General features: G+C 39.0%; 2 protein-coding genes across 4 annotated transcripts in view; one reads left to right on the top strand and one right to left on the bottom strand.

The window, feature by feature from the left end:
* The window catches only part of ARHGDIB (Rho GDP dissociation inhibitor beta), a 19122-nt gene extending 17354 nt beyond the window's left edge, over positions 1-1768 (bottom strand). The window contains exon 1 of the mRNA XM_072798880.1: positions 1611-1768. The gene's annotated coding sequence lies outside the window, so the exon portion shown is untranslated. The remainder of the gene's footprint in view (positions 1-1610) is intronic.
* PDE6H (phosphodiesterase 6H) lies at positions 133-23566 on the top strand. 3 transcript variants are annotated; one of them, XM_072798881.1, is made up of 4 exons: positions 133-288; positions 19451-19624; positions 20614-20654; positions 23071-23566. In XM_072798881.1, exons 1-4 carry the CDS (start codon positions 176-178, stop codon positions 23145-23147), a joined length of 405 nt encoding a protein of 134 aa, XP_072654982.1. In that variant the 5' UTR covers positions 133-175; the 3' UTR covers positions 23148-23566. The 3 variants fall into 3 exon arrangements, with proteins under 3 accessions (XP_072654982.1, XP_072654984.1, XP_072654983.1); XM_072798883.1 differs by lacking the exon at positions 133-288 and adding an exon at positions 17413-17845; XM_072798882.1 differs by lacking the exon at positions 133-288 and adding an exon at positions 17417-17770.

Below are 23566 nucleotides of genomic sequence, written 5' to 3'. Positions count from 1 at the left end.
ATCTGTAATATATCATGTTCCCATAAATTGGCCCAAGCCAATCTTTCCATCAGAATGACTCTGCTTGCTGAGCTTCCACTGAAAACCAAACCTCAATGTTGCTCCCAGCATACTTCCCTGGGGACAAATTCATGCTCTCCCAAACAAGGAAGAACTAAATCCCAGTTTCTGGAACATGCCAGTCAGTTTTTGCTCATCTGTAACATGGTTATTTCACGTGTGCTGGGTCTGGGCGGCACGAATGGAGAATGAACCCTTCTCTCAGACCTCTACACCTCTCACGAAAGAGTAAGATGATCTTATTACTACGCTTATGTCATGTTTGGATTGGGGAAGGATATTTTCTTGTAACCTTAACGAAACAAAGCAGTGGCAAACATCAGTGATGTCTGCCTGTGGCCAAACCTCTTGATTTCCCTGGCTCCTTCAGTCCTGCAGGGAGGACCCAACATGTTAGCCCTGATACCAGTGGCTTCACAGGAAAGGGTGACTCTGGGACCTCTCTGGGAGAGCAGTCAGCCTTCCTTGCTTGACCTTGAAGGAAGGAACAGCCCGGGGTTTATCAGACCCAGGTCACAAGTAACCCTATGTCTAGAGTTTAATGACACACCAGGTTGATAAAACGTGCTGACGGGAGCATCCTCTACAGGGAAGAAAGAATTTCAGATCATGCCTAAAGCGCTTCTAATGGTCACCAAATTCAGTCCTTTACGTTTTGAAGGCTCAGGGATCAGGTGTCCTAGCGGGGCTAACTGGATGTAGAACCCATCTCTTAATAAATTATTTGGTGTCTTCTATATTTGCTTTTAGTTCTCTCAGATGTAAAGAGCTATTATTATTTATATTATTATTAGTATTATTATTATTAACCTTTTTTTTTTAAAGCAACAACAGCAACTACCTTTCTGCCCATCTGACTGCAGGGATTTACTAAGTGGCCTTTGTTAATGGTAGAAATCAATCCCTCTATGACTGATGAGTAAATAACACTGTCCTACCATTCCTCCCCCTTGATGGTTAAACCCCACAGTACCCTAAGGGAAGCTTTCCTTATGCATTTCTCCTATATCACCAGAAAAATTCTTTAGTGAAAAACAGTTTTATGCTTGACAGCTTTGAGTCTTTATCTTTTTTCTTTTCAATCAGTCTCTTTTCTCTTTACATCTACCTAAAAACAGGAAACCACATATCTCCACCCCAGCAGCAACCCCTCATCTACTAGCATGTTCCACACCAGTGTGGGTCTACAGTCTTTTTGCTTCTGAATTTGGCTGGATGCCCACTCCTACCTTGTAGGAAACCCCTCCGGGCACTGCCCAGTAATTGCACTCATAGTCCTTTTTCCAGACACTCAGGATCTCTTTCCCAGGACTGCAGGGCACACCCTCCTCTCCCTCACTGAGCTCTCTCCCCTGAGTCATTGCTAAGATTCCCTGCTCTGACTTCCCCTTCTCTGCAGAACTGTACTTTCTTATCATAAAGTTTGTTTCAGAGATAATCTAAAGAAAGTAAGCTGGAGAGGGTCCTAGGCTAGCTGAGAGCTTGCCTCCCTTTCTCCCTGTGCCCGCCTATAGCCTCCCCAACCTCGACCTCGAGGTATTTCAACTTACATTCAGTGGCTCACAGCTCTCTGGGGTGCCTCTGTCTCTCACTCTGCCTTCTGAGTACTGGCAGTTAGAACAGGAAGGAAGTTAGTGAGGAAAAAAAATGTTTTAAACCTACTAGAAGAGGAAACCCTGGGCTGTCTCAAATCCTGTTCCTTTGCACTGCGTATCTCTTGATCAGTCAACTGAACAGTGTTCTTGTCAATTAATGGCACATGTCGGAACACGACTGCCCATATGAGTGTGGACACAGACATGCATGAGTGTTCATGCAAGGGGATTGAGGCCATAACCTTTGAGTGCTATGGATAATTGTGTGGATATGTCTAAAAATCGAGTCATTGCTGTGCATAAGCTTACTGAGGCAAGTAGCCTAAAACCAGTAGCAATAGATTCACATCAGCTTTACTTCATACCACTGACTTCTGTTCCTATCTGGTCTCTGCCAGCTTTCTTACCAGCCAGATATCTTGAAAGTTTGCTGGCAGCGAATGCAGAGTGGCAAGGAATTACAAATGTTAACTGTGTTTACGTGGCCTTAAACTTAAAAAAATTGCCCTCAAATAGGTTTTTGGTTTTGCTAGTTATAATTTCAAAATGTAGCTTTTTACTGCAGCACAATCAAATGTTACTTGCTGTAGTTTTCACTAATTTATTTAATTAATAAAAAAGTAAGGCACTGCTTTTGATTAAACCTAGGAATGCGGATTACAAAATAGCTTAAAACTTCATTTAATTCATAGTCTTCTAACTCAGAATATGTGGTAATTTAACAAGTACTAAAATGGACTTCATACCATATTTAAGGAAATGGTTTGTGAAGTAATTTAAATGGGAACAAGTTGCCATATTTAAACCATTTAAAGGATCATTGTTTAAACATTGAAGCCACATTTATTCCATACACTACGGATGCTGCTGTCAATAAAAAATGCTTATTTATGCTAACATTTCAATATTCAATATTTACATTGTTTCAATATGTGTAGAGCTGACTAATAAAGCAAGTATATTTGGAGAAATTGGCATTTATTTTGCTGTCGTTTAAACATGGTGCATTTTGTTCCACTTATTTTGTAAATTGAGGCTACCAGATAGATTGTTATCTTTAGTCACCGGAACCGAAACAGTCAAGATGGTGGTCATTTGGTGGGAGAAAAAAATATTAATATAGAAAAATAGAAAAAGGAAAACAGTATATAATTAAAATTAGCAAAAGTACTGAAAACCGAATACAAACTTAGTTTGTAAATTTCAAAATGATATGGATAGAAACTAGCCCTTGAAAGTATCTGACTGAATTATAAATCGAAGCAAATATTAATTCACATGGAAGAGAGTAAATTTTGTAGCTCAGTACTCTCAAGAGGGGACACATTTCTTCTTTCAATAATATTTGTGGAGCACCTTACCACCCCCCCCCCCCGCCAGCTACTGTTGTAAGTACCAGTGAAACAGCAGTAGACACCAGACAAACTCTCTGTTCTCTTGTGGAAATTATGTTCTAGGGGTGACAGATAATTAAAAAATAACCCAGATAGAATAAATTATTTAGAACAAGAAGGATTTAAAAATTGGGAATGGTAGATTCATAGTCTACATGCCACTCCCTATTTCTCACGTTATTAAGGAAGACAGAACTAGTCAAACAGGGTTTTTTTGTGTGTGCAGTGTGTGTGTATTTAATGGGGTGGGAGACAGCATTCATAACTTTCAGCAAATTCTCAGTCCATTATCTCAAAAGGATTAAGAATTGCTAATTTAAAGCCCTTTCTTGATGATATAGCAATGGGCTTTCAGTAGCTTAGAGGACAACTGTCATGTTTTCCTAAAATACCTCCTGACGTCACTTCAGGGCAGGGATCTCTCTGAAATTCCCATTTCTCATTTTTCATAGTTCACTATTGACCTGTGTTTATCAGTTGGGAAAAGAGGCAAAGAGACTCTTTGAAGAGGCCTACCATGGGAGGCGTTCTCCCTCGAGCAGTAAGGATGCTCTTCCTTTAAGGATCTTAGCTGCTACCAAATGAAATCAACAGGACTTGGAAACCTGCTTAAGAATTTCCAGAAAAATGACCAAACCGGGCAGCCCGGGTGGCTCAGCGGTTTAGCGCTGCCTTTGGCCCAGGTGTGATCCTGGAGACCCGGGATCGACTCCCACGTTGGGCTCCCTGCATGGGATGGGGGTTGGGCTCCCTGCATGGAGCCTGCTTCTGTCTCTCTCTCTCTCTGTTTCTGTGTCTCTCATGAATAAATAAATAAAAAATCTTTTAAAAAATTACCAAACCATTAAAGTATTTTCCATCTTTTCTTTGTTGTTACAAGCATATGACTGAAAGGTAAATTCTAGACAAATCTTCCATGGGTCATGAGCCTCAAAAAGTGGCAAAAGGCTACGGCAGACTGTTAAAACTGTTAAAACTTTCTCTTTTTTGCACAGACCTATTTCTTTGTGGCTCCATGTTGAGACAATAAATTCTCAGAGATGACTTTCAACCCTGAAAGCTGTCCATTCAGAAATGTGTCCACAAGGCACTGTTAGCAGGCTGGCTAGGGGGCGGAAGTGGGGCATTGCAGTTAGATGGATGTCCTGGCTCTGTGTCTTCCCATCAATGTATCTCCGGCCATGGTTTCGTTTCTTCAAGCCTCAGTTTACCCACCTGTAAAAGAGGAATGATATCAAAATCCAACATTGCAGGAAGTGTTGGAAATAATGTGTGAGGAAGCATCCAGCAGGGTGCGTACTATAGAGTAACTGCTCAATACTCAATAAATGATTGAGGCTAAAAAAATCATCACCATCATCATTTCCACATTACATTTTGATGCTTATTATTGCAGACTACATATGAGATTGACTGGGAGAGAGTCTTTTTCATCTAAGTGCTCACCATCAGCCAACACACATCTATTTCGTATATATTACCTTCTTCTTCTTTGAAGATTTCCAGCTTTGATCTTATCCTAGATCCTAGATTATATTTTTTTCTGAATTAGAGTGTGAACTGTTTATACAATTTAATTTAGGACTTTGCTTTGTGTTAAGTAATTATTTTCTGAATAGTAGAGTTATTTCTACATCAAAATATAAAATGTGTAAGGAAGGGGCTGTGTCTTACATGTCTTGTATTATGTAGAATGGCTATCATAATATTTACCTGAATTATGCAAAAAACTGAGCAAAGTTCCTTAGTAGATATGTATCTTTCTAAATTAGATAGAAATACCTACATTCTACACTCCTGCTCCTTTTCTTTCCTCTGGTTAGAGTGTTGCCTTGGGGAAGAACAAATATGAATGTGAGTATAGTCATGTGTCCATAGGAGTCACGGAGACCAATCTGTATTCTGCAGGGGCTCATGGCCTTGGTATAAAGATTCATTTCCAAATTCAACAAGTCCTTAAGAATTCCCAGCTATATCCCAGCAACTGTGCATAGCAGCAGAGATAAACCCACTCCTAAGTCACAGTCCTAGATCTTTTGTTGCTAATAATGTAATGAGAAAGACAGAAATAAACAAATTAATTTTGGGGGGTGAGCTTGGGAAAAGAAATGTACACAGTGTATTATGAGAGAAGTTAGCAAGGACATCAAGGAATACATCTTGGAGGAAGTGACTACAGTGCCAAGTCTACCAAGTGAGTAGACATTGGGTACTTGACATGGGAAGTGTTGGAAGTGGAGGAGAAGGCATTTGAGGAAAGGGAAACCGTGAGAAAGGTGTGGCATCCTAAAATGTATGTGCGGGAATTATAAAGAAGCAGCTCGAGGTTGCTGGACTTCAAAATGAACATCATATAATGATGATAAATGTGCCTGGAGTGGGGCAGGTGGAGGGTCACATCCTAATGGACCTCTTATGCTATGCGAATAAGGAACTTGGTCTTGATCCTGCCAGTGATGGAGAACCACAAAAAAATAAAGGAGTCCCCTGAACAGTTTTGTGTTTTACCCTGTAGTTTTCTCTGGTAGCTGTGTTGATGGGTTTGATGGGAACAAAACCAGGTTGGAGACTATTTAAGCCTTAACTAAAGTACTCACAGTGGGAATAGACAGAGGTGGTCAGGTGCAAGAAATACTTAGGTGACATTGGCATGACTTGGTCTTTGGAGGGATGTGAAGGATGATGATGAAGAGGGACAAGGACTTACAGGTTTCTTTCAAGAATGACAGGGTTCTTGGTGGTACTATCAATTGATATAGAAAAGAAAAAAGAAAAATCAGATGTGTTGGGGGAGATTATGACTTGAGTTTGGACATGTTGAATTTGAAAACAACTGTGCCATGGATGCCTGGGTGGCTCAGTGGTTGAATGTCTGTCTTTGGTTCAGGTCATGATCCTGGGGTCCTGGGATCGAGTTCCACATGGGGCTCCCCGCAGGCGGCCTACTTCTCCCTCTGGCTATGTCTCTGCCTCTCTTTCTGTGTTTCTCATGAATAAATAAATAAAATCTTAAGAGAAAAAAGAAAACAACTGTACCATTTCAACTGTACTTTTTCTATAGACAGAAAGATATATAAGCCTAGATTTCAACTGTAGACTAATGATTCATACTTCATCAGGCTATGGATAGTGGTTTCAACCAAGTTACCCAAAGTGTGGTCTGTGGATCAGCAGATGGGCATCATCCAGGAATTTGTTAGAAATGCAAATTATTAGGCCAAATCCAGACCCATGATATCAGAATCTCTAGGGTTGGAGCCAGGAATCTGTTTTAAAAAACTCTGCAGGTAAATTGTGACATTTGAGAAACACCGGTTTAAACCATAGAAATGGATAAGACAATGCTGAGAAAGTATAAAAAGAAAAGTTGGCCACATCTAGGAATATCCTGTTTTATGCAAACTCTGCTTTCAGTATATAACCTGCTGGCTACTTTTCATCTCCTCTGCTAACAGCCTAGCTGTACTTCATCATGCCTCCGGTGGACTTTTAAGATAGCTTCCTTGTATTTTTTCCACTTCCATAACAGCCTAATGCTTTATTCTCAGAGTAGCCAGAGTAAGAAGCACACTCATGACTAGATCATTCCTTCCATCTGAAACTTCTAGGGACCTCTTACCCATTTGCAATAAAATGGAAGCACTTACCATGGTCTGCAGGTTTGCTCATTGTGGTGAGCCGTCTCCAAGATGGCCCCAATGATCCTGGTTATCATCCTTGATCACGTTGTATCAGGCTTGGTCTGTGTGACCAATAGAGCATGGCAAAAGTGATGCTACAATCAGTTTTGAAGCTATGTTATAAAAGACATTGTACTTTCTTTCTTGATCTCTTAGATCATTTGTTCTGGGGGAAGCTAGGTGCCGTGTCATAAGGATACTGAAGTGACATGTGAGTGACATATAGAGTGATCTACATGGTGAGAAACTGGGGATTTCTGCTGACAGCCATACGAGTGAGCTATGTGGGAAGTGAATCTTCCAGCTCCAGATGACTGCAGTCCCAGCAGCCTGACTCCCCCTCATGAAAGACAGCGCAGGAACCCCCCAGTTACACTACTCCTGAATAGACCTTCAGAAACCATGAAATATAATAAATTTTTATTGTTATGAGCTGCCAAATTCTGAGGTAATTTTTATGTTATTAGATAACTCATGCTCTCATGATCTGGCCCCTTGCACCACTCCAGACTCCTCTTTTCTCCATTCTAGTCTCCTGCTCCCTTGATAATCGTTACATGAGAAGTGAGTTCCCATTTCAGGAGTTATTCTCTCTGAGGAATGCTCTTCTTCCAGATAGCCTTACCTGATTCATTTCCTCATTGCGGTTTTAATTTACATTTCCCTAATGGATGATTACGGTGAACATCTATTTATGTGCTTATTGCCATCTGTATAATTATCAGTGAAATGTTTATTTGTATTTTTTGTCCATTTTCTAATTAGCACGTTTGCCTTTTTAATATTGAGTTTTGACAGTTCTTTGTATATTCTAGATGTAAATCCTTTGTTGGATGTGTAATTTGCAAATATTTGCTCCCAGCATGAAGTTTGTTTTTTTTATTCTCTTAAAAGAGTTTTTCAAAGAACAAAAGTTGTAATTTCTTTCTTTCTTTTTCTTTCTTTCTTTCTTTCTTTCTTTCTTTCTTTCTTTCTTCTTTCTTTCTTTCTTTCTTTCTTTCTTTCTTTCTTTCTTTCTTTTTCTTTTGGAGTTCAATTTGCCAACATATAGCATATCACCCAGTACTCATCCCATCAAGTGCCCCCCTCAGAAAAGTTTTAATTTCGATGAGGCCAAATACATTAGATTTTCCCGTTAAGTACATTTGCTGGCAAGTCTAAGACCTCATTGCTTATTACAAGGCCCTGAAAATTTTCTCCTATTTCTTTTCTAAATCTTTATAGATTTACATTGTACATGTAAGTCTGTGATACACATTGAACTAGTTTTTATACAAGGTGTGGCAGTTAGGTGTGGAATTTTAGGTGCTTAAAGTGTGAAATTTAGGTTAAAATTCACTGTTTTTGTTTGTTTCCTTATGGATGTCCATGGATAAAGTGTCAATGCTCAGCACCATTTGTCCAGGACTTAGACGTTCATTCTCCAGCACCATTTGTTGAACAGAGTTTCCTCCTTCCATTGAGTTGCTTTTGCACCTTTATCAAAAATTAATTGGGTATGTTTGTGTAGGTATACACTTGTGTTCTTTACTGTTCCACTGATCTGTGTATCTATCACTCTGTCCATACCACATTGTCTTGACTACTGTAGCTATATAGTAAGCCTTAACAATAGGAAGAGTGATTCCTTCCCACCCTACTTTCTTCTTTTTCAAAATTGGTCTTGGCTATAAATTTTGGAATAAATTTATCTGTGTCTATTGAAAGCTTTGCTGAGATTTTGAAAGGAATTGCAATAAAAAGAGATCAATTTAGTGAGAATTGACGTCTTTACTATGTTGAGTTTTCTCATCCATAAGCATGGTATGTTTTTTCAACTATTTAGGTTGTTTTGAGTTCTTTTAAATTAGATTTTGTAGTTTTTAATCATACGAATCTTGTGCATGCTTTGTTAGATTTATACCTAAGCTTTCATTTTCTTTAGAGCAATTGTGAATTATGTTACTTTTTAAATGTCAGTTTCCATTTATTCATTGTTACATATAAATGCAATAGATTTTTCTATATTAATTTAGTATGCTTCTGGGATGTCTGGGTGGCTCAGCGGTTGAGCATCCGCCTTTGGCTCAGGGTGTGATTCCAGTTTACGGACTGAGTCTCACATCAGGATCCCTGTGAGGAGCCTGCTTCTCCCTCTGCCTATGTCTCTGCCTTTCTCTGTGTCTCTGATGAATAAATAAATAAAATCTTAAAAAATTATAGGCTTCAACATTACTGAACTCACTTATTAGTTTATAGGATAGTTTTAAAATGCAGATTCCTTAGGATTTTCTATGTAAACAATCATGTCATTTGTAAATAGAAACAGCCTCATTTCTTCATTTCCTAACTATATTCTTTGTATTTTTTCATTCCTGATTGCATTGGCCAGACCTTTCAGTATCACGTTGAAGAAAGGTGATGAGAGCATACATCCTTGACTTGTCCCTGATCTTAGAGAAAAAAACATTCAATCTTTCACAAATAATATGAGGTTAGTTGTAGGATTTTTTTTTAAGATGGTCTTTATGAGTTCCCTTCTATTTATAGTTTCCTGGGAGTCATCGTAAATGGGTACTAGGTTATGCCAAATGCATTTTTTGTGCATTTGTGTCAATTGATATGATTGTATGATTTTTCTTCTTTAAACTGTTGCTGTAGCACATTATGTCAATTGATTAGGCTTTAAATAGTCTTGCATACATGGAATAAATTTCACTTGGTCATGGTGCATTATTTTTATATAGTCCCGTATTTGACTTGCTATTATTTTGTTAAGGATTTTTACAGCTAAATTCTTGAGAAAGATTGATCAGTATTTTTCCTTTTTACTCTCTTTGGTTTTAGTGTTAAAAAGTCTTATGAAGGTAAAACTGGCCTCATGAAATTAGCTGAGAACTATTCCCTCTTCCCTATTTTCTGAAAGAGAGTATTGTATTACTATTTAATAAGTTATTTCTTTCAAGATTAACAATGTTGTCCTGGAAAATGCATAAATATGATGGGGTATTAAGAGAAGATAGGGACAATCTTGTATCTTCCTTCTTCACATTTAGGGTATTCCTCTCTGGAATCTGCTGTGTATTAATCACAGTGGGAATCTCAGTTGAGGAGGATCCAAATGCAGAGGAAATGTATCTTTGATGTGTGTCTTCCTACTCAAAGATATTTTAAGTAACACTAAAGAAGGATTAGAGATTAGTGCTTGTGTAAGGAGCTTGTAGGACAGCTAAAATTTTAATTACTTTTAATTACTAAGTAAGTGCCCTTTAACTCTCTTTCTGTATATGACTAATGATACTTTCCCATCTGTCAGAAAATATCAAGAACCAAGGATTATTGAGCTATGGAACGTAATTTTTTACAGTATTTTTATGATATTTAGGTTTTTTTTTTTAAAAAAGATTTTGTTTATTCATGCGAGACACTCAGAGAGAAGCAAAGTCATAGGCAGAGGGAGAAACAGGCTCCCTGTGGGGAACCTGATGCCTGACTCAATCCTAGGACCCTGGGATCAAGACCTCAGCCAAAGGCAGATGCTCAACCACTGAGCCACCCAGGTGCTTCTGATATTTAGCTTTTAAATTTGCAAACTCATTCTCATTCTCTGTAGTGTGCTGTTCTATGTGTTTTGACAAATGCATGGAGTTGTAGATTCACCACTATAATCAAGATACAGAGTAATTCCATTACCCTTTAAAATCTACTGCATTGTCCCTTTCATGCCATCAACTTTTCTCAATCCCTGGCAGCCACCTATTAGTTCTGCAACCTTATAGTTTTGCTTTTTCTGAATGTCATTAATGAAATCAGACAGCATAGAGCCATTCAACTCTGGATTCTTTCACTTTGTAAAAGGTGCTTCATATTCATTGATGTCATTACATATACCAATAATTCTTCTTTTCCAAGCAAAGATTTCTTGTCTTTGAAAATTTAGAGTATCCAGACAGCCAAGGTTCTTCCAGAGAAATTTCTTGGTCATCAATCACCTTGTTTAGAGCCATGTGACCCCATTACCTGGTTGATAAGATCAGAGATAGATAACTGATCAAAAGCCAGCCATGATGAGTCTAGCCAATGATCAATGAAGTAACCTAGGAGAATTGTTCTGTGTCATGGAGGCAGTATGTATTTACTGCTGATTGGCCAGGGTACTCAAACCTTCTAAGACTCAGCAGCAGCAGCAGCAGCAGTAGTAGAGGAACAGGTAGAAAGAACAGCCTTGGAACAGAGAACAATGGATACAGTTCCTGAAGATACAAAATGACCAGATCTTTAGAACTTCACAGTGTCTTGAACAGTGTTTCAGTTTCCATAAGGCCCTGCTGATGTGATTGAATTTCCTGTCTTCCACACTTCCCTTTGTATCCCACACTTTCTCTTTTTTTGTTGTTCTTTCTTCCTATATGTTCAATATTTTCCTTTTTCCCTAATATGTCCTTTCTGTTTAAAGAGATTCCTTTATCATTCCTTTAGTGTAGGTCTTCTGGTGATAGATTGTCTTAGTCTTTCTTTATTAAGATGCTTTTTCTCCCCCTTTCATTCCTGAAGGATAAATTCACAGACAGAGGCGATAGTTCTATGATCAGGACTTGAAAAATATTGTGCTACTTTCTTCTGGCCCTCTGGTTTCTGATGAGAAATCTTCTGTCATTCTATGTTTTCACCTCTAGGTAAGGTGATATACATATATTTTTTGATTGTTTTCAAAATTTGTTTTGTCTTTAGTTTTGTGGTTTGATTATGATGTGCTTTGGCATAGATTTCTTTGGATTTATCCCATTGGGGTTTGATAGCTTCTTGATTCTGTAGGCTTATGCTTTTCATCAAATTTAGGAAATTTTCAGCCATTATTTTTTCAAGTACTTGTTTTAGCCTCATCTTTCTCTTCTGTCCTGCAACTCTAATGATGTGAATATTAGATCTTTTAGTTTCCGAGGTCTCTGAGCTGCTTCCCCCTCCTCCTCCTCCTCCTCTTCTTATTTTTTCTTCTTCTTCTCTATTTATTTTCTCTCTTTTGATCAGATGGGATAATTTCTATTGTTCTAGCTTCAAGTTCACTGATTCTTTCTTTTGTCTTCTCTTTTCTGTTGTCAAGCCCATCCAATGAATTTTTATGCTGATAATTGCATTTTTCAGCTCTAAAATTTTCATTTTGTTCTTCTTTAGGTACCTTGTTACTGTTGAATAGTGGTGACAATTCGGATTCCCCACATGGGCCCCTTAACACCATTCTAGTAGGAAGGAAGATGGTGCCTTATTATCACTGGTTGTAGATGAAAGTCTAAGATCTCCAGGTGGCCTTCTCTGATACTACTCAGGGGGGGTGGAGCAGGGTTACATAAGTATAGCTGGACCAGGATGGAAGTCTCTTTACTCAACCTGTGCTGATGAGGTTGATGTGGCCATTTTTTTTCCCCTCCATAATATTGTATTTGTTGATGTTGGATTTATTTCCATGGCATAGGATAATTTTTGTCTAATTGTTTTTTGCCTAACTAGAATACTTCTTTTCTGGTCATTTGTCTACAAAGAGTAGGTTTTTTTGAGAAGATTTTTTTTTTTTTTTTTTTTGTCTGCTCCTGTTTGTGTTTCTGGGTTGCTGTCTCTCTTGCCTCTAGTTCAGAATATACAAAATAAAAAGAGAACTCAAGGAATTTACTGCCACATTATTCCTAAGGCCCTAAATTCCCTATTTGGTCTCTCTTTTTCTCTTGACCTTTTAAAATACTCTTGTGTTTGTTCTATGTATAATATCTAGGAATTTTAGCTGTACTTTGCAGGAGAAATGGGGGGAGGAGTATATCTGTTCCATCTTGGCTCAGAGCTGGATGGAAAATAAATTTTTAAGTCTTTAAAGCAATTTAAGAATTTTATAATCATAAATCCTTGAGAGCTAAATTAGAACCACTTTAGAAGAGTTTTTCAAACTATATAGTTGGTCATATATCACACTCCTCACTCTCCATTCTTCTGGGTCTCCATTTTGCCGGGAGGGCAAAGAGTCACAGTACAACAACCCTCCCCCTTCCTCCAAAATTGAGAATCACTGGTTACAAATCCTGCTACTGATCAATGTGGTTTATCTTTCTCAAGTGTTTTGGGATGGAAAAAATTGAGAACCTTGGCACATTATGACATATGACATGAAGAAATTGAAACTTGAAGAAGGGGCAATCTTGTCACACAGCAGAGATGTGGTGAAACTAAGCTTGCACGTGAATCTACAGTGGTACTATGCCAACAAATTATGTTGGTACCTTGTTAAAATGCAGCTTCTGGTTCAGTTAAGTCTGGAGCAGTGCCTGATGTCCTGTATTTCTAACAAATGCCCAAGTGGTGTGGCTGCTGTTACACTTTGAGTAGCAACACTCTAGAACATTCAGCTTATTTTTCTTTTCACTATCTGCATGAATTGCAGTTGTTTAACAAAGAAATACAGAATGGGTGGGTTTCACAGATAAGAATCTCAATATCGGATCCCTGGGTGGCGGAGCGGTTTGGCGCCTGCCTTTGGCCCAGGGCGCGATCCTGGAGACCCGGGATCGAATCCCACATCAGGCTCCCGGTGCATGGAGCCTGCTTCTCCCTCTGCCTGTGTCTCTGCCTCTCTCTCTCTCTCTCTCTCTCTCTCTCTGTGACTATCATAAATAAATAAATAAATTAAAAAAAAAGAATCTCAATATCTATGTGCCTGGTGTGTAAGAATAGAGGAAGGTCTGAATGGTAATGGAGACACAGATGTGGGAGTAGAAAGACTCATTCAAACACCAAACACTCTGCTGGCTCTGCAATGCATTTGCTGCTTCAAAACTCCTCTAATTTTGGTGAAGACCAAAGGAAAGCTTATCAAAAAAACCCCATAAGCTGTTGAGCAGCCCATGTAATCTGCTTGGGGCTGTCAGTTAAGAATCTTTCCCCTCCTGGGAAGGATAAATTGACCTTCTCTCTCTATAATCTTATGGAGTACAATTCTCCAACAGGTAACAATTTAGGGAATGCACATTACAATTCACTAACAAGGCATGAGAGAGATCAGCAACACATGCATCTTGGTCTATTCTGCTTTGCTGTTGTATAATAGAAAGGAAGCAGAATATGCAGAGCGTTCCAAGATTTGGGCCTTGGTCCTGGCTTCACTACTAACTTATTATATGCAGTTGAATAAATCACATCATTTCTCTATGATAAATTTGTCAAAAGAACTTACTGATACTAGCATATGAGCTAAGGTCTATATATAGTGTTGTACAAGTTAATACTAGTGGCTCAATATAACCGAAAAACTGAAGTCAAGTGTGCCAATGAATTGGTTTGTAGCCTGAGCCTCATACTCTGAAGCCTTTGATATTGAAGATCCAGCAATCAATTTTCAAATAAATGGCATCAGTTATTAGTTATCAGCTACCACTTGGGCTTTTTCTCTGTCAAGTATCACTGCATTTTGTGTCATTTTTGGTTTGTGGTTCTATCTTACTGAGGAAATGTATACATTACCTGTTAGGGAGAGATATCGTATACTTTTCAATGTCATTGCTCACATGATTAGCATCCCAGTGTCTCCACTGCAGCAAGGGACATTATGATTCACTCCCTTCTTCTCAGTTACCTAGAGTCTTATAATAATTATGACATGATGTGTGTGTGGTGGGGATTGATTTATGATTGGGTGTGTGTGTGTCAGAGAAAGGGAAAAAATGAGGGGTAGCAAGTACTAACAGTGGGAATGGAGGAGCACAAGAGATATTGAATCACAAATTATGAATATGTCCCTGGATATCAACACTTTGTGTGTGTTTGTGGATTTAATACCTACTTATTGACAGGAGAGAGCCCAAGTCAGTTTCGCGAGAGTATTCAATCATCAGAAAATTCCTAAGCCTGTCCCAGTCTAACCCCTTATTCTTCCAACTTCTTTGCACCTGGGTTGGTGCTTTAATCTCATAAGAGTGGGATTAAGAAGCATGTGGGTATTACAGGGAGATAAATCAGGACGCAAAGGTCCTTTATTCATCTGCTGTGAAGAGGGCAACTAGACAGTTTATAGGAGCAACATTCAACTCTGTGAGTATTTCTCAACTTCTGATGTTTAAGAAAGGCTTTGTGGGTGGTGAAGGGTTGATGTGGCTCTAAAATAAAGAGATGGAAGAAGAGAACTTTGAATCTGAGCCTGGACTGGGGCCAGGAATGAAACTAGGGAAAACATGAAGGAAGTACACCACAATGGCCTTATAATATCATGCAGCAGGCTAATAAGTGAAACTTGATTATTACAAGGTCGCTGCAAAAATTTATTACTAAATTCATTTTGAAAGAACTCCAAACTGATTCCTTCCTTTTTGTGGCTCCCAGTTTTCTGGGAAAGGAGGGATGTGGGGCATTAAATGACCACAGAACAAACAGTTCTTTACACCCAAGACGTGCTAAAAAAGACCAAAACACAAGAGGAAGACATGAAAGAGTGAGGATAAGGAGAAACAGAGTCAAGAGCCAGCCAGGAATAACCTCAATGCAGTACAGATGGCTTAGCCTTCTTCCTCTAAGGTCAAAGTATTTGTTTGTTCCAATCTGAAGGAAAGTACTCACTGGACTTTTGTTCTTGTCTTTTCATGGCTTTGGTTTGAGTCTTCCTTGGCTCTCCAAATTATTTGATTTTCTCTGCTTCAGCAGGACCCTGGTTACATTTAGGGACAACTCCACCAGTGCAAAGAGAGCACTTCTACATCTATCTCCTCCTGACCCCTCTTTCCCTTAGTCCTTCAACAATAGAATTGTCTATTTGCTTATATCTTTTCCAAGAAAGAAAGAAAGACCTGGAAGTCTGGGATGATGATAGCAGCATCAGAGATCTGAGTCAAGAACCTTCTGAAATTGCTCTTCCTTAGCTGGGATTTATGGATGATCATCCTCTGTAGCTTTCTACAACTGAACTCTGCTGCCTTGGGTCCAAGGTGACACTAACCTTGGTTCCTCATAAAACCATGCCTTGACATATTACTTTGCTGCATCCACTTCTTTCTGTAGGACAACAGTTCATAGTCTCCAAAAGGGGAAGGGCTAATATTGCTTTAAAAAGAGAAAACCATTCTGTGTCACAAAGGAATGAATTACTTGACACTTCTGGGAGGCAAAAATGTGAAACATCTTCTTAGAGCTAAAATCAAGTCTGAGACTAGATTGAGGATTGTTTAGCCTGAGGGATGCCCTTTTAATTCACAAGAAAGCATGGCCAGGATAAGTTTAGCCTTTGGTGATATCTGTGGTGGACAAGACTAACTTCCAAGGCTGGAAATGGTCATATTTGTTCTGCTCCTTCCAAAGGTTTTAAAGAGAGAACTGGGGGCACATCTAACACTCTAGGAGTTAGTTGATTGTCCTACATACTCAAAAATGAAATATTATACATGAAAGACACAATAAAAATAAAATTCTTACCCATTGTGCAAACTCTGAGTGTCATGAGGATCCATGGATTAGCCAGGAACCTATTATAGAACTCTTTCTGAAGAATTCCTTTACATAATGCATCACACCTACAAAGGAACTCTGTCTGAGCCTAGAGGTGTAACTTCAAAATTTTATAGGTAAATATGCAAAAGAAACTTATAAGAAAAAAGGAGAAGTACAATCAGGGAAAGATGGAAGTCAAGTGTGATTTTTAAGTTCTTTGGGGCTGCTTTTGGGGATGTCAAGGAATCCAAAGAGAGCTTAAGACAGAATTTTAAGGCCAGGCATAAATTAAAAGGGTGTTGGAGGGATGCAGAAGATTACTCAGCAAGTGCTGATGACAGTCACCTCTCTGGTACATAACAAGAGCTCTTCAACAGTTCACCCAGGAGAAAGGGTGTAGGTAGGGCAGGTGAACCTGTGTCACAATCATAGATTTGTTTGCCTGGCTTCCTTGATTCCTAAGGTCTATTACATAGTTACTGTTTTTCTGAGCATTCTACATTGAACACTTGTTTACATTATTCCCTTTACTTTTCCCCATCACTCTAAAAATAAGATATATTTGAATCATTTTATAGATGGAATGAGATCCAGAGAAGTTATGTGATTTGTCCAAGGTCACATAAACAGTTCTTGTGGAGCAGGAATTTGAGAATATATCTATTTGATTCTAAAGCACAGAAATTTTACATTGCATTGCCCCCAAAGGGTAACTGATTAGTTTATGTTAGGGCTTCATATTATAGGCTCTGGATCTAACCCAGTGGGATCCTAGTTAGAACTTCTAGATAAAAATAAAAGATGCCCAGTGAAATTAGAATTTTGGATAAACAAAAAATAATCTTTTGAATAAGTATGTATCATGATATATTTGGGATATCCTTATCCTAAAAAAAACCCATTTGTTGTTTACCTGAAATTCAAATTTAACTGGGTGTCCTCCATTTTTATTTGTTAAATCTGGTAATACTAATGCTAGTAAACTCTCCAGATGAGCTAAAGGAAAGTTTGTGCTTTCTTACTATTTTGAAAGAATTGAGAAGTCCAAAAAACTTGATCTGAGAGAAATTCGCTAGTTTTCCTCTATAGCTTTGTCAGAGCTGGGATGTGTCAGTCACTGGTGGTAAACTCTGAGAATAATGTTGCTCTTGGCTGCCCACCAGCAGTTTCCACAGTTCCAACCATACTTGGACACAAACTGTGCCTGTTTACCAGGGCAAAAGAGGGTCCATAGCACAAGAACTGGATTCAGTAAACAGATGAACTGGCAGCCCATTTCTGAAAACCACTGAGAGGTTTGTGAGGAGAAGACCAATTGTTGCCTTCTTTATGGTTTAGTGGAGAATTCACAGGGTCAGAATCTCATGACCCAGTGTTCAAGATATTAGTTCAACTTCTCCATTTATTTATTCACCCATTGGATAAATATATATGGCACCCCTGCTATGTGCCAGGCCTTTTTCTAGGTTTTGAGGTCGCAGAAATGAACAAAAATGGAAAAAGCAGCCTTATGGAGCACATTCCAGTGGGGAATTAAGATAAGATCCATGGCATGAACAAATGATCCAGAGCCCTGGCCAGATTGACCATCCTTGATACCTGCTCACAGGTTAGTCAATGTATTTCTGTTGAAGAAGTTGAGAACTAGAAGGAGAAAATTAAAATAGTAATTGGGGAAAAGAAGGTAAGGAAAAATATCTTTTACGCAAGGATGATAATTTAAACTGATTTTGAAAGTAATAAGAAAAAGTTGGTGAACTTGAAGTTATAAAATATAAGATTTGAGGCATGGTCCATGTGGCAGAGAAAGAGAAAGAAGATTTGCATGGGCCAAAGATAGCCAGGAAGAGTCGGAGCTAAGAATATTAGCATAAATCAATAATTTATAGATTATATAAATAAATCTTCTAGGTAGCAGGGTACGGAAAGGACTGGTTCAGGGTAAGAGATTAAGGCTACTTAGCAGTTCTTTGGAGCCTTTTAGAATCTTCCTTCCCAGGATAAGTGTTACCAACTTTTGTGATAGAAAAGGAGATTTAGATTACTTTAGATTACTTTAGATTAGCAGACTTACTTTTAAAATTTATCTTATTAATGCATTTTTGTACTTGAAGAAGACAATGTACAATTCTTCCTTTTTAAAAAAAAAGGATCTTATTTATTCATGATAGACACACAGAAAGAGGCAGACAGAGGCAGAGGGAGAAGCAGGCTCCCTATAGGGAGCCTGATGTGGGACCCAATCCCAGGACCCTGGGATCACAACCTGAGCCAAAGTCAGATGCTCAACCACTGAGCCACCAGGCATCCTGACAATGTCTATTTCTGTAGTTAAAGTAAAAGTCTGTGAAAATCATATTGGGGGGCAGCCTGGGTGGCTTGGTGGTTTGGTGCCGCCTTCGGCCCGGGACGTGGTCCTGGAGACCTGGGATCAAGTCCCACGTCAGGCTCCTTGCATGGGGCCTGCTTCTCCCCCTGCCTATGTCTCTGCCTCTCTCTCTCTTTCTCTCTCCCTGTCTCTCATGAATGGATAAATAAAATCCTTTAAAAAAATCATATTGGGTAAGTCCATGATTTGGATAATGGGAGAAAATGTTGAATATTTCGGAGAGGTCTGTGGCTAAAGAACCTCATGTCTGGATATGGAGTTAAAGCATAAACTTACTACTTAATCATATTCCATTGCGTTCCTGTGTGTGTGTGTGTGTGTGTGTGTGTGTGTGTACTGAGATGTATCAAATACCGCACGGGTTAGTGTCTCTGGTTCAGAGCTCCCCTGTCCAGATGACTATATTGTTATCCCCCAGAACTAGGAGAGAAGTATCTTGATCACATGAGGTTTAAGCAAAATAAGGACTGGAAGGTAAAAAGCCCATAAAATGTGAGGCAATAAACATTAAGAGTCAGGTTATTATGTAGTTGGGTGGGAAAATATATAAAGCTTAAAGAACATACCAGTTCTGTGAAGACCGTAGGTAGCATTTAGTCCATTTCCCTCTCTTCACAGAGAGTGGAACTGGTGATCACAGAGGGGAGGTACATATCATAATAAATTTACATAGAAAGCTCATGACAATTCATTGAAGCAACATATCTACCTAGATTTTTGGTTTGTAAATCTCTCTGTTGTGAAAATCTCTTTCTTGAAAATCTCTTTAAAAGATGGTAAGTTCTTCCCTTTTGTTTTAACAAAAAGTCCTGAGCTTTTCTGGAACTTCCAGTGAGGGTCTAAGAAGCAATGGTCTCTGTAGCCTGAAGGGTCTTTTTTTCCCTCCTCTCACTATCTAAGGAACCTGAAAGAGAACCATCAGACACCCAGGGACATCAGGATGAGTGACAACACTACTTTGGCTCCTCCAGCTTCAAACCAGGGTCCCACCACCCCCCGCAAGGGGCCCCCCAAGTTCAAGCAGAGACAGACACGCCAATTCAAGAGCAAACCTCCTAAGAAAGGTGTGAAAGGGTAAGACCAAAATGAAAAGGAAGATTTGCTATTATTTTTTCCATCACAAGCTTGCTTTGGTTTTTGAGAAATTAATGCTCCCAATATTAAACAGACTTACAAAGATTTCCACAATCTTTGCTGAATCACGTTGTTAGCCCTGGAAGGTTTTCTCTCAGTCCCCAGGTCTATGTTCACATTTAACATGGTAAATGGGGCCTGTAGCAACCTTTGACTTACCTTACCAGACTTTTTTGACCACTCCTTTTTACCAGTAAACCCTGTGGTTTAATTTGGAGTACTAAAACACTGGCCATTTCCAGAACGCAGAGTTGATTTTTATGGCTGCAAAAGTTATGTCTTCAGTTCTTTATTTTTCTTTCTCTTCTTGGCAACACCCTATTTATTCTTTAACATACACCCATATGTTAATTTCTCTTGTGAAGCCATTCCTGACTCTCTTGGACAAATGTGATCATTACTTCCATGTTTGCATCTTGTACATTCAACTATCATAACTTGAATTGTTTTACACTAAATTTGTTTATTTACATCTGTTCTCTGAGATTGAAGTTCCTCGGAGAAAATTAGCTTTTCCTTAATTCCCTATGCTTAATACACTGCCCGCCACATTGTAAATGCTTGATAAGTGCTTTTGAGTAACTAACCAAATGGATGAATTAATCATTTTAATATCTTTCGTACTGTGCTTTATTCCAATTTCTATTTTTTTAAAAATGGAGCTTGACTAAATTGCCCCAGTGAGAGTTCTCTTTGGCTCTCAGTTGTTTTAGGCTAAATTTTTACGAGGGGAAAATCTCTCTCTACTGGGACACACTGTCTGAAACCAGCCTGAGTGATATTGTCTTTGCCCCAGGTCAACGCAAATAAAAATATTTCTCAAAGACAAAAACTTAATCCTCTTCTTCCCCTTAGGAAGCTTTCTCAATGAGTCATTTTGAGATCTTTTCACTCTGATGTCAGCTAATTTTTCTTTTTTTCCCCCATAGGTTTGGAGATGACATTCCAGGCATGGAGGGGCTAGGAACAGGTGAGCCACACAGGAGTGTGGACTTTCACCACTCTACATACGTTAGGCCTCAAAGGGCTGTGAAAAATTATAGAAATAGCTAAGGCAGCAGATATTGGAAGACATAGATGTGTGGGGCTTAGTTGAACCTCCTAAGTAAGTACACGTGTGCCCAGAGCCAAACATTCACAGAAATCAAGCTAAGCCCCGGAGATACAAAATCTTGTTGTATTAACCAATGCTTGAGGACATATGGTGATTTGTCGACTTTCATGGTAGAGAGATTCTCAGGGTTAGTCTATCCCAACTTCATCACTTCTTCAGAAGAGAAACCTGAGACAGAGGGGAATTGAGTGACAATCTGAGGCCACAGAGTGAGGTATTGGAAACAAGGGAGGGGCTTGGAGACTTTTTTCAACCCAGGCAAACCCCTCCCTAACCAACTTCCTCTTTTTACATATTCTCTGGCACCTAGAACAGGGCCCACACACTGAATGTCTCCAATACAATATTTTTTAGTTGGCTAGAATAATTTGAAATGGTGGATAATGAATGCAGATTACTGGACATTCTTTTAAAAATATTAAACTTTATTCTTTATAGCAGTTTTACGTTTACAGAAAACTTAAGCAGAAAGTATGGAGCTCTTAATACCCTTGTACAAAGCTTCCCCTATTATTTGCATCTTTCATTAGTATGGTATATTTGTTATAATTGTTGAGCCAATGTTGGTAACATTAGTATTAACTAGCATTCATAGCTTATATTAGAATTCATTCTTGGTGTTGTCCAGGTTCTGACAAATACACAATGTTGCATATCCACCGTTACAGGCATATACAGAATATATGCCCTAAAAATCCCCTGGGCTTCCCCTGTTCATCCCTTCTCCCACCCTCCACAAACTCTTGACAATCATGAACTTTTTTACTCTCAAAACTTTTGCCTTTTCCGGATTGTCATGTAGTTAGAATCATACCGTATATAGATTTTTCCAGACTGGCTTCTTTCACTTAGCAGTATTTATTCATTTAAGATTCCTTTATGCCCCATATGGCTTGATAGTTCATTTCTTTTTTGCCACAGAATAATATTTCATTATATGGCTGTATCACAATTTGCTTATCCTATTAAAAGACATTTTCTTGCTTCCAAATTTTCACAATTACAAATAATACTGCTACAAACACCATTGTGCAGGTTTTTGTGGACATGTTTTCAACTCATCCAATACACTTTTGATAAATGCTGTAATCAGTAATCAGTGTCCTCACCAAGCAATTCTCAGTGTATTTGCTTTTTACAGTCAAATGCCACTTCTGGGATCTCAAATACATTTTCTGGCTACTTTATAAAGCTCATTTGCTATTCTGCTAAATCAACTGCTTCTGTATTCTGGCCAGGTGTATATAAGAGCAGCAGATTTGCTTTGGGCTCTGGAGGATATGCTTAACTCTGCCAACATATTTGGAATACAGGAGAGAGCTTTATACTGCGGGGAGATCTGACATCTTTGGCTTGGTTCCAGTCCCATCTCTATAACTCAGATTTTTTTTGTAGGCACTTAATCTCTTTGGGTTCCAGTCAGCTTCTCTGTAATTCAGGGATTATAATATTTTATATTTTTTAAGCAAAAAATTGAATTAGTAGATGCCTTGAGATTACCTCTCAGTAGGTGACTAGATATAGCAGGCATTTCAAAATGTAAAGGAACTAAAGAGTGAGTCAGAGAAGCCCAAGGAATGCATCTGAACGAATAAGGAGTAAGAAGACAGTGGATTTCCAGATCATGGGAATTTAAAATGCTTCTATTTCTCATTTTAATCCTTGGCCTGACTAGAATTCCCCTATGTTCCTTCCATAGTGGTTGTGCTTTGAGGAGACCCCATTTGATCAGTGACTTGCACCCTCTCAGGCTAGCTGTAGTCAATACCTTGGGTCACCTCGCCAAAGCCTTGCAGAATGAAACCAGTGAAGATGCCCACCTAGTGACGCCTGTTCTGGGGGCATCAGAACCCTGTAAGGGATTAATGAAGCAATCAGTCTAATCCTTCCAGGGCTGTAGGGCCACTCTAGATAACTTCCTGGTTACTGAGACAGCGAATAGGAGGAGTGAGGTGTCTCTGCCTGAAGGGTGTCTTTTTTTTTTTTAAGATTTTTATTTATTATTTATTTTAGTGAGAGAAAGAGAGAGAGAGAGAGAGAGAGGAAGCACAAGTGGGGGGAGGGAGGAGAGGCACCAGCAGACTCCCTACTGAGCACATAGCCTGATATGGAGCTCAATCCCACCACCCTGAGATCTTGACCTGAGCTGAAATCAAGAGTCAGATGCTTAACCCATTGAACCATCCAGGCACCCCTGAAGAATGACTTTTCTGTGAATAGAAGAAGCTCTAGGGGGGTGGGGTCGGCTTACAAGTTCTTCCCTTTCTTGCAGATATCACGGTGATTTGTCCCTGGGAAGCGTTTAGCCACCTGGAGTTGCATGAGCTTGCTCAGTTTGGGATCATCTGATGCACCACAGGTTCTGTCGCTCTCAACAGCATCGGCTGTAATTTTGATTACTTTTGCCCTATTGATCTGCCGGAGTCTTGAAATTCAGCTGTTCGGAAGTGGTTTCTTCAGCTTACACAGTCATTTCCCCTCCATTGCTATGAAGAGTTCTCATAGTGTCAGATCCTCTCTTGCCATACAGTTCAGCTCAGAATAGTGGATGCAAATTGTCTTTTATTAGGGCATTTCAAACTTTACCATCTTCCCCCATCAGCTGGTTGGAAATCATTGATAGTTTTCTAGATTTTGTTTATTTGTTAAATCTTTCAAATCTATTTGGACTAGGCAATCCCAATAATTGGTAGTAGCTTTTAAGAGAACATTTATGTCATTCCCTTCCTCTTCTCATTTAATAAAGAAGATATTTACCTTCAATCTAA

Source organism: Canis lupus, chromosome 25, assembly GCF_048164855.1.
Source record: "Canis lupus baileyi chromosome 25, mCanLup2.hap1, whole genome shotgun sequence".
Classification (NCBI taxonomy): domain Eukaryota; kingdom Metazoa; phylum Chordata; class Mammalia; order Carnivora; family Canidae; genus Canis; species Canis lupus.
Note: the sequence above shows the minus strand (reverse complement) of the source record. Positions and strands in the feature narration are given on the sequence as shown.